The 12034-nt window shown below is 41.9% G+C and overlaps 1 protein-coding gene across 1 annotated transcript; it reads right to left on the bottom strand.

Annotated features, from left to right (window-relative positions):
* Positions 1-2066: 2066 nt before the first annotated feature.
* Positions 2067-11432, bottom strand: HIKESHI (heat shock protein nuclear import factor hikeshi). Its single transcript, XM_018071293.1, has 6 exons — positions 11417-11432; positions 11222-11330; positions 10726-10963; positions 6794-6945; positions 4022-4140; positions 2067-2295 (listed from the first exon to the last, which is right to left on the bottom strand). The coding sequence occupies exons 3-6, from the start codon at positions 10874-10876 to the stop codon at positions 2241-2243; spliced, it is 477 nt and encodes a 158-aa protein (XP_017926782.1). The 5' UTR covers positions 10877-10963; positions 11222-11330; positions 11417-11432; the 3' UTR covers positions 2067-2240.
* Between the last annotated feature and the right edge of the window lie 602 nt (positions 11433-12034).

Below are 12034 nucleotides of genomic sequence, written 5' to 3'. Positions count from 1 at the left end.
ACTGCATGCCTGTTTTCCTCAAGCATCCTACATCATGATCACACTATGGGATCTCACATAACTGGTGGAATTCAGCAGTAACCCACCATAATCATGTGCCTCACAGATGAGAAAGAAAAAGTGCTTGAGAAGCAGTTCGGCCATCCCTACAACCTGTAGAAATTAATCACTTCTTACTTCTGTAGCAGTTTTGAAAGGCACCTTTCTGATATGGAAGGGGGATGGAGTCTTTCCCTCCATGAATTTCTGATCTGTGAGCTCAGCCACAGCAGGAAAGAAAAGTAATTTCCAGTGATATTCTCAAGCATGTACCACATTCAGTAAGCTCAGACAACTGCCCAACCTGCAGTGGCTACAGCAGTGGGAGAAGTTCTTGATACACACTGTTGAAATATTCAAAATCCATATAAATACGTGTTTGCTTTCACAGCCTTGATGACTGGAGCTGAGGCAAGAGCAGTCACAGAGCTCATGCTGGACTTAGTCATCCCACCCACATGGTCTAGCTGTGGCTTCATGAAGCCCAAACAACAATCCCACCAGCATCATGGCATAACCAGAATACAGTTTTGGTCAGAACAGAAGTAGCTTGTTACTACAGCTCAGGGTGACAGCCTCTAGCCAAACAGGGCCCCTAGGTTTATATACCTGTAGGTTATATGGCTCGTTCTTCACCAAACTGTGTCAGATAATGAGAGCTGTAGAAAACTGCAACAAGGAGTACCCTACAGCAGAAGTTGACAGGTCACACAGAATGATCCTAATGACCCATTCTGAGTAGGGAGTTCAGCTTGGGCCTCTGCTAACTTCCCTCATTGCTGCTGCTCCATGAACATATGAACTACAAATGTGTCTTTAAAAAAGCCTTTGGTTGAGCAGGAGATCAAGTTCTTCAGGGCTTGGGCCTGTGACATGGCTTTTGGGAAACAACCCTGAGCTTTGTTCAGTAAATTACCTGGGATAGAATTAGTTTTACTTTCTAAAGGTTGTTCTTAACACATCTTTCCTGGGTTTCATCAATCTTCTGTTTTCCTCCTCTTCTGACCCCCAGGTTGAGCTCATGCCCTTTTTGCCTTGAGGCCCTGGGGTGAGCTCCACAGCTATTATGCAAGGGAAGAGTCCATTTTCAGCTGAGGTGTGAACTCAGGACATATCCTCAAGCAGGCTCAAAAGCATCAAAGGGGCGTTTCCATTCTCTGGACAATTGTCAACCTAAGGCTGACTGGACCCTTAAAGGCTTCAGTTTCCGCTCACTGGAGCCAATATAAACTTTTATTTTCATGCCAGTGGTTTGGGAATGGGCCTTAGTTACAGAAAGTAACTTACAAAAGCAGGATACATTCTTCAAAACAGTATTTCTGATCAAGCTAATCTAGGTCTAGTGAGCCAAAGGGCCAGCTGGAGCTCACTTGTGAGATACCTGGGCACATCTGGCTGTAGACATCTCACGGGCTGAAACTGCACTCCTTAGAATTACTATGACCGGCCCAAAATCCTGTGAAGTTATGAGCAGATGTGACAGCCTTTGGGGCCAATAACCACTCCTAGCAGCATTATCAGACACTCCACATCTGTTTCAAAGGGAAACAAGATTTCACTCTAATTAGTGGGAATAATTCTTCTAGAATAGCCAAGGTTCCTGAAGATTCCTCTTCATTAAACTTTCATATAAGAAAAGTTAAGGACAGGTACTCCGAGATCAAACTCAGTAGTGTCTTACTGCCAAAGAGGGAAATACTGTTGTACCATTTATATGAGCTGGGGACGGGAATATTGGCTGTCCACAAAGTGAAAGCATTTACAGTGCAAGTACCAGCAGGAAAACCATCAGCATATTCTCAGTCGCATGATCACCCTTCAGAATGAGGTAAAGAAGGAAAAACTGCATTTGTTTTGTTTCCAGCACCCCAAAATACCACACAATTATGACACAGTGCTGCCATTTTTTATCTTGTAATTTTTTCCACTTCAAATGCAGTTTCAAAAAAATACTTCTATGCATGCACATAGAACACTGATTTGTTGCAGCCAAGTACTTCAATTAAATGAACCAACATGCAGACAAGTAATTTTCATTGATTTTAATTTTAAATACTGTTCAAGAGTAATATAAAAGTTCCAACTTTGTCTTTCAGACTAATCATTGTTTGGTTCTCTCTCCACCCAAAAAATCTTCAGTTACTTGATGCATCTTTCAGGTAACACTGGTCAGAAAGAACTTCAAATGACAGAATTTATGCTTAGGTTTTCCAAAAGAGAGGGTTCTGTGTCAGACGTCTCTGGAAGTTCTCATACCTAGAAAAAGAACAAAAAAAACCCCCAAAATAACAGCTGCTGCTTATAAAATTGTTGTGGTTTTTTTTTTTAAGGATACAAACAATCAGTCTATGCAGAGAACACGATAAAATACATCTATTCCACATCAGCAAATTAGTAAATCCCAAATCCTCCTTTCCAATTCCATATCAAGAATATTCACAGATATACTTGTGTATTTAACAAGATGTATTTCATTAAAGCAGTATCCCAGAGGAGGCTCATTCAAGCTTAATAAAATTGTAAGTGAATTTAGATTGGATATTAGGAAAAATTTCTCCACGGAAAGGGTTGTCAAGCACTGGAACAGGTTGCCCAGAGAAATAGTGGAGTCACCATCCCTGACAGTGGCAGAAAAACATGTAGACGTGGGCTTACGGATGTAGCTTAATGGTGGACTTGGCAGCATTAGGTGAATGCTTGGACTCGATCTTAGAGGTCTTTTCCAACCTAAAGAATTCTACAATTCCATGAATTAAAAGTAGTTGTTTTGTGCATAATATTTTTTGGGCTAGGAAATCAAAGTTGGGGCAGGTACAAGTGTGAATCTGAGGCTGCTCATCATCTTAATAATCAGGCCAGGTATCTCACAGAAAAACCCCAGTAAAACCAAACTAAGAAAACATGATGTCATTTAGGGATACACTGTAATACTGGGAAAAACAAGGCAACACCAATCCTCCTGAATCCAGTTCAGATGTCCCTGTACTACTCCTTCAGCGCTTCTTCATCTAGGATGCACAGAGCCAGCTTAGCACCTCTCATTTCCTAGGACAGTGGAGATGAGCTAACGTGCCTGACAGACTTGAGCAGGCTGGCACAGAGACCACAGCCTGCAATTCCGGATTGCTTCCTCATAGGCTGTGCACCCTGCTCCCAGGTAAGGAAGGCAATTCCACACTCAGGCTGTGCATCCATTTGCCTTGCAGTTCTAACAGAAACCTTGAGACAATGGAGTCCCCATTACTTTTCCATCCTCGCCAAGTAATTCTAAATTCCACATACTTTATATATGGTAACGTTTTAGTAAAATCAAATGAGGTTAATACTATAGAGGCTAAATAGAGCCAAACTGATAGGAAGGAAATTTTCAGACATCCTCAAGGACTGCTTGCAGTTCACTATTTATCTCTAGACTACACCGGATATTCCCAGACAGTTATTTCTTAAACCAGTCCTCGGAAAACAACTCTCAGAGAAACTTGTATTTACACTCAAGGGTCTTGGTGACAGAACCAGGTCAACTAGGAACATGATTTCTCCATCGCTCACATATTCTTAAATAATGCACCTATGCTGCAGCTACGTCTAGGAAGAGACTAAATATAACAAGTAAGCACAAATTGACAAGTATCAGTGTGCTCCATCTTCCCACAACTCCAGAGCGTTTGCAATACCAATAAGTGAGTGCAAATCCACATATATCAAGGGCAACATTTCTAGAAGCAAAAAGAATTCATAGGTTGTATAGCACTTTTCTAATAAAAAAGCTGACAATTAAATATAAAAACAGTGGACAGGACCTCTCTATACTAGAGATAACCAAGAACAAACACTTTTTAAACATTTTTGCTTCATCTCACTGAACAGCAGTGTTCAGTAGTTTGAACAATAGTATTGAACAGTGTTCAACAGCATTGAACAGTAGTTCAACACTTAGAAATCAGATGTTTTAATAATGCCTACTACAGATCATTGCCATTACCATTTCAGAACTACATTGGCCGGAATGAAAGCTTCAGAAGGATTTGGGGTCATCTGTGCCTGAGTAACAGCAAACGAGGAAGCAAAGTTATAGAAGTTATCCAACATCTTCTGAGTGAACTGAAATAAAAAAAAGGACATTTTAAGGAAGTTATTTTTTTCATTTTGAACTTTTGTGCAAATGTTTAACAGATACATAATTCCTATATGAAGTAAAATTAGTATTGTCATTTAAAACACAATTGGACAGTGGATAAAGTAGATCCAGGGACATCCATTTTAAATTGATCAAAGCATTTTAATTCTCAGTCTTGCCCTCAGATACATCCAGTATCCATAAACGATTTTCAGTATCTCTGCTTGCCCTCTCCCTTCTCTATTTCATCCAACTGGATAAACAGCTCTGGGAAAGAACATTTTCTGTTTGTGAAAAAGAAGTGATGCAGTGACAAGAGCTGTCCCTCTCTGCCAAATTAAACCATCAGAAGACCTGCAGACCAGGTCAGTGCTGCCATTCCAGCTACCAGCACAACACTAGTTGTTAAACCAGCTGAAAATTCTGCAGTTTCTCTCGTTACAACTCATCAGACTCCAGTGACAGGGCAATTTCCTTCAGCATTCACCACAGAAGGACTGCTATCCCGACATCCTTCGCCACAAAATCTTGCAGGGGAAAACATGAAAAAGATACACAGGACACTCCTAAACTGTAGGATAAGGAAACAAGAGTGAAAGAGAGGCCAAGAAATAGCAAGTCCCATATGCAGAGGTTGAGGTTGTAGGACATTCCCAGCCAGTCTATAAATACACAAGTTTACAGTACTTCCTTATTTCCCCTATTCTTTTTATTAGAAAAAAAAAAAGCTATGCATTTTGATGGGAGAACAGGCCATTTTCATAGAAAATGAATGCAGTGAAATGATGCAGGAAAACTGAACCTGAGTCAATACAGGCACAGTCTTGTGCTTCCCTCCACCTGCTCTGACAAAAGGAGCAGAAGAAATGATGTCCCAGGAGCCAACACTCAGTCTCACCCCACTCACATGCAGAACTCTATAGTTTTGTTCTACTTTCCAAACAACCTTTTTATATATAACTACACATAATTAAAAACCGGCATATTCAATCATAAATCTTCATGAAACTTACTAGAAATGTAGTGGGAGAGCAACTCCTTAACTTAGGTTAGCAACAGATGATTTTGCCTTTAAAAAGATACTTTTATTGCTATAATGTAGCAGTTTCAAACAGATGATGTTAAATATTAAATGAAAGCCATTAGTCATTCACAAACATGCTCCCAGTCATATATGCCCTTCCTCTACAATCTACTCCCTCAAAGGTTTCCTTCAACTTTGACATCATGCATTTTCTCTATAGGAATAACTATTACTTAAACCTTTGGGTCAAGTGCATTTCTTGAAGGCAATATATGATTTCAGTTAAGATGCTACTTTTAATAGAAAAATCTACCTAACTGAAAATAACATTTGTAAAAATGTTATGCAATCATGAGGTGGGTTTTTTTCTTTAAATACTGTTTTCAGAAAAATCTATGAGCACCCTTGCAAATGACCTGAAGTGGTCACATTATTACTTCATGACTTAACTACTGCTCTAATGCAAATTGGTGAATCAGAAATATTTAGATGCCATATGCCCCTAACAACTCCAGAAAAGCTCAATTAACTGTACTATACAAACATAGCTGTTGGTCAACTCCTAGTCATGGTAATTTTCTCCAAGAGACATCACCTATTTGCAGCTATAATGTATATAAACTGCAAAAGAACATCAGCTACAGTATCAGGATTACTGTTCCAATTACCAGTCTACCTCAGCAACCTGGAAGGAAAGTGAGAAAGGAAAAAAGGCCTGAAGAAAAGCCTCACCAACTGCTGATATGTTAAAAGATAATGCCAGAGCTGTCAGTGTTAGGGAAATCATGACCCACCATGCAGGTCTAGCTTGCCTTGAACTGCTGTTAGACGGTCAACTAACTGCCAGAGCTGGTTGTGGATTTCCAGAGGTTCAAACTAACAGGCTGAGTAAAAAAATGGCACATGTTGTAGCGCAAGGCCTGATCCACAGAGAAAGAACTGGAAAAAAGAAAAATCTTTCTGTGGGGGAGGGCATGATTCTGTAGTTCTGCAGAGCTACATCAGAAGGATTTCTCAAGGGTCAGTGGTACACTTGGATATCTATTTGTGTCTATGTCCAGCTCTGCCTTGACTTTTAGTAAGTTTTGACCATCCCTGCAAGTCTATGCACTGGAGTTTCAGCACCTATAAATGACCCTGAGATTAGCTCAGTTGGTTAAGAGTTGGTGGTAATAACACCGAGGCCATGAGTTCAATCCCCTGTATGGGCCACTCACTTAAGAGCTGGACTCAATGGTCCTTCTGGGTCCCTTCCAACTCAGAGTATTCTCTGATTCTGACCAAAGATCCACTGTCTCTTACATGTATTTAGTCATAGCTGCTCCTCTTAGGAAGTATCATAAATAATTTTATAGCAGAGTGACACTGACACAAATAAATCTATTGGCCTGATGACACTGAGCATGCAAATTCCAATCCTTTACAGGAGGCAGTTTTTCAGTGTAAGAAAAAGTAACTTCAAAATATTAAATCTTCCAGCCAAATGACTTGACAATGATTAGGTTGGTTTCAATCCTACAGCCACCCACGGCAGCTTCTCCTCCCCCCATTAGTCTCAATTCTTAAGACTTCCATAGTACAGAGAATTTCTGAAAACAGAATGTCCAAGCTACCTCTGTGAATGAATCTACTGATGACACAGCAGCACTTGCAACAGGAGTCTGCTGGGCCAGGTTCTCCAGCAGTTCCACTGAGATTCCAATCTGGGCCACTGTTGGCGTCTGTGGGAGGTTCATGGCACCAAAGGGATGTTGACTTCCCTTCCCTGAAAGCACCACGGACAGCACATGTTAGATTTGGCACACATGTAAAGACTGTGGAACTTAAATCACCGTGTTCCTTCTGTAAAAGGTATTCCTCAGCTCCTGTCAGAGAAATCTCCCTATCTCAGAAACACAGAGAAACACCACACAGGCACAAGTACACAGAAGCACAACAGATGGAACAGTGTGACTGGTACATTTAAAAACCACAACAGATCATAAGGAAATTTCAAAAAAAACATAAAAACATAACTTGAAAGCTCCCTATGAAGTAAATGGATTCAAGAGAAAATACGATCTGAAAGGCAGCAGAACCTTTCTCTATGGGAACCAAGCCTTTCATTCACATTGTAGCAATTGCTGATAAACAGGAAACATGCAGCACTGCTGCACAATTGTTTAATTCACTCATTGAAACACAGGGTTCTGTGAACCTTTTCGTGCTCTGAAGAAGTAGAGAACACTACTTCAAGATCTCTCTGACTCAGGGAGGGCTGGGCAGCCCCAGGTCTCACCTGAGCTCCTCAAAATCACCAAAAAAGCAAAGGTCAAAGAAACAGCCGTGGAACAGAAAGACCTCTGACTTCGCAAGTGCCACAAAGTAAACAATGAACTGGGCAGGAAACCACCCCCAAATTGCCTGCCACTCACAGAGGCATCATCCCAGACCCCTGCCCTCACTTCTGACCTTTCTCAACCCATACTTTCAGTCCCAGCTTCAGCCAAGGTCTCTGCAAACAAGGACAGACAGAATCACTTAAATCTGCAAACGAGGACAGACACTTAGTCACTTAAATCATGTACTCTTCTGTCAGCACCTGTAAAGGAAAATGCAGGAGAAAGGTCTGTGGGACCACAATGCTATTAGTACACAAACACTAATACTCCACCTGAGTTTGTGCAAACATAACAGACAAGTACCCTCTTAACACAGGTGATGGTCCATTAGCAGTCTTTGGTCCCTTACTAGCAGGAGAAAGAAAAGCTAATCAAGAGCTAATCAAGGGCTGTCCTACAGACCAGTCAACACTATATTGAGCTGCAAGAAAGGCTAACAGAAATCTAAAGCACCATCTGACTTAGTTCCATGGTCAAAAACTCATCCAGATCAGTTGAACTGAAGCTCAAGACCAAAGATCTCAGGAACTTGACCATTCTAATGCAGAGACACAAGGCACTACCAGAAAGAAGCCAACAGCCAAACCATATGTTAAGTACATTCACAAACACAGAATCCTTTTCAATTGAAGCCAAGTGCTACTCCTCACTCCAGATCCTACAACTGCAATACAGTGCTACATTTATGGGTAAAACACTCGCTATTAAAATGTTACTTTAACACAAGGCCAGTAAGAAGAGTTATTCTCCTGAAATGCTATTTAGAACCTCTTCTTAGAAATGTCATTGCTGTACAATCTCAACCTTTACTAGTGATAGATGCTTGCTTGATAAAGGTAAAATCTACTTAAATATTATAAAAAAGAGAAAAGCTACCAGAACCCAAATATCACACAAATTCATTATTAAAAATCCCCAAAACAGGAGAGCTGGTATTAGTTTTACATCTTGTAATATCTTCACCTCAGAAGCTGACATTTACAATAAAAATATAACATATAACAGGCTCTATTAAATATGTAATTTAAAAAGACAGTCATGATCTAAACAATAAAATACATCCACTCTGTCACTTGGCATGCACTCCAGTGGAACCCCTTCCTTCGAAAGATTTCTGCCTAAAACAGTGAAATAAAAGCATCCACTGCCATCCTTACAACAACTGAAATACACTCCACATTTTCGATGCTTGGCTCTCATGATTAGCATTCCATGCCTTACAAATGCAGAGAACACAGCACGTTGTTAATCGGTACTGAAACACAGGCTCAGGTTTTCACAGTCAAACCCTCTGTCACAGCAGAGCAACTGCTTGATTCAAAATAGGGAGCCCTCGCTACCTTTCAGCCCAGCCACATCAAAAACCTTACTCATGTGTAGGCCTCAAATGCAGATATCACATTAGAGCATGAAGAGCATCACGCACTTCATTGCATGCATAGCAAAGTCTGTAATGGAAAAGGCTGTCCTGTAACTTTAATCCCACTTGTCAACAACCTTCCATAAGGGTGCAAAATCCAAGTCCAAAGTTTGTTCTCTATTTCTACCACGCCTTCAGGCACAACTAGACAACAAACAATTTTACAATTCCAAGGCAGGGAGTACTTCTAAGCCCCTTCTTTATGTGCAAACAAACAAAACTCATCCCACAACAAGAAACTCTGCTACAATCACTGCTTCAGAGGGAGCTGGTAAACAGGGACACAGCTTCGTTCCTCTCAAAAAAATGCAGATTTCAAGTGTTAATAATGTCTCTCAATGATTCTAGCTCTCTGTTATCCCTTTCTGGGATATCTCTCCCTTTCTACAATCATGTAGTCTTCTCCATCACAAAATTGTTTATGGCCACGGACACTTAGACCATGTAGCTTATACTGACCCCACAGACAGAGATAAGCTGTAGACAACAACTGGAATGGCAGAGCTTTCACAGAGATTAAGCACAGCACTGTCTTAAGGCCCTGCAAATGCATCCAACTACATCACGGAATTCTTCTGTGAGAGCAGCCCTTGCCTGGAAATTAAAGCTAATCACGCAAAAAGCATCTAAAAATGCATTTTCCTCCAAAGCTGTCTGACAGTCTTTCAAGCACGAGAAACATATGGCAAAAGCACCAGTGATATGCTTTGCTGTTTCACTAACCACACAACTTTGGGATATACAAAACCATGTCCTCCCAAAACTTTCCTATGGTTGCTCTCTCTTCTGACGAAAGCCCAGATTTTGAGGAATGTGTATGATCAGAATTCATTTTGCTCTGCAGCTTGAGAGCCCTGATCTGATACCACACTGCCACATCCAGGATTGATTCAAAAGAAGGCCTACTACCTTATGAATGAATACATTTTATCACAGGAACCTCAGTGCTTAATTAAACAGAGATTCAAGTTACAGCTGCAGACTACACTCAAGCCCACAGAAGATGTGTACTACTTGATCACCATAACACTTTAAACTGCCTGACTGACAAATCTGTCCCTTTAATATGACAAAGATGTGCCATTGGAAGCTGTTGTCATTTTTATAATGTACATAGCAACCCCACCGTAAATTCAGGAAAACATACACACACCTTCTTCAGGTAGCACCAGCATCCTCTGATTCAAGTCTGTACTAAAAATACTGAAACATTTGCAAAGCTGCTTTCCAATGATGACACCCTCTATTGGATAATTATATACTGCAACTGCACCTGATTGGGAAACACTAGCTGTCCGAAATCACTGTCAGGCTCTACTCCCTACAAAACCTGTCTGAGCTACAAAGAACACAACCACTTAGCAGCGGAAGGTGAAAAAAAATGCTGCAGGTATTTCTAGACAAATGGCTGAAAACCATGCTAGGGAAGTTACAGGATCATTTCTTCTCAGGTTGTTTATGCAGAAGCACAAAAACACACGTCAAACCTGCTCAGAGAAATTTCCAGATCAACACCACGTACAACACAAGATGAGTGAGAAATTTCACTGGGAACATTAACACACACACAGACTTCCATCAAGCTGACAGGCTGCTTCCAGTACATCTGCTCAGAACTATCTGAAAACACAGAGCAGGCTGCCTTTTCAAGTAGCTTGCTGTTCAAACCCACCTTCACACATTTACCCCTTATGCATACAGGAACACATCTGTTTCACCAATTGCTATGTTCTACCAGTCTTACCAGATTTCAGACCAGAAATTTTGAAGATGGCACTTGGCTTCTCATTGGTGACAAACCCCAGCAGCTGCCAGACTGCCATCCCACTCTGGTCTGGATAACAAAAATAGACAGATCCTCCCATTCCTTCTGGAAATGGTATAGTTCCCAGCATGAAGACCACTACATGGTTGATATTTTCATAGTCGGGTAAATCAAATACAAATTTGTCTTCAGCCACTTGCTGGGGAGCTGCTTGTACCTAAAGAGAACAAAACCTTTATTAGTATTAATGCGTTTTTCATTTTTGGCTGTCACTGTGAACTTCCTTTTACAGAAATACACCTAAAGTGGCACATAACAGAAAAGTGAGGAACGTACTAACCTAAAGAGCAAAGAGCCAGATAAAAGTCAAACACAGCAGAAGAACAACTGCAAAAAATATTACCAGAAAGACACAACAGTCTTGTTCTACCTGCACTTAACACATATCCCACCCGGGACTACAGGATCAGAATACCTTCGCTCCCCACGTGCGTAGGAGGAAAGTAGGGTGCAGAAGAGGTTGCCAAGTCAATAAGCAGTGGCTGTTGACCACCTGGCTGGCACAACCCCAGGATCATGGAAACCTGTTCACATAGGAAATACAATAGACCTTGAGAAAGGCAGTAGAAGGACGGCTGAATGCCAGAGCAAAAGATACCCTCATCTTTACCCGAGATGCCACATCCTTGCAGCCAAGGCACAATCTAGACTTATAACGCTTCTTTTAAGCTCCCAGCTTGTCTCTGAGGAGACAACATTAACAGAGGGCATTGCAACCGCCTCCTGGCCAGGAGGCTCTACACCGCAGTTGCCTCTGCGGACGCGGGGCAGGAGCCGGCCGAGGCGCCGGGCAGGAGGCACAAGGACGGCGCGGTCCCCTGCGCTTGGGGCCGGGAGAGGGGAATGGCCCTGCGGCAGCTCCACCCCAGCCCCGCCGCCAAAGACTACAGCTCCCATGGGGCAACGCGCGACATCACATGGGCGGTGCTGGGCGGGGCGGAGCGGGGCATGACGGGAGCTGTGGAGCGTCATCGCAGTGATGAACGTGGTAGGCGGGAAAAGGGGACCTCTCCTCACACACCTCGTACAGCCCCGCGTCCCACGAGCCCCTCCGCTGCCTCCGAGTTAAAGCGTGGCGGGGTTTTCTCTGAGGAAAGAGAGTACTTGGTATCCGGCAGTTAAAGTCGGTCTTGCTATCTGGCTGGATCCAAAGTGTTTAAATCCAGATAAACCTGGCCAAAGCAATCAGGAGCAAGTAAAATCTGCATTCGAAAATAAAAGAGAGAGA

This window comes from Manacus vitellinus, unplaced genomic scaffold (genome assembly GCF_001715985.3).
Source record: "Manacus vitellinus isolate BGI_N305 unplaced genomic scaffold, ASM171598v3 scaffold_2_pilon, whole genome shotgun sequence".
In the NCBI taxonomy this organism is placed as follows: Eukaryota; Metazoa; Chordata; class Aves; order Passeriformes; family Pipridae; genus Manacus; species Manacus vitellinus.
This window is presented reverse-complemented; position numbering and strand designations above follow the sequence as displayed.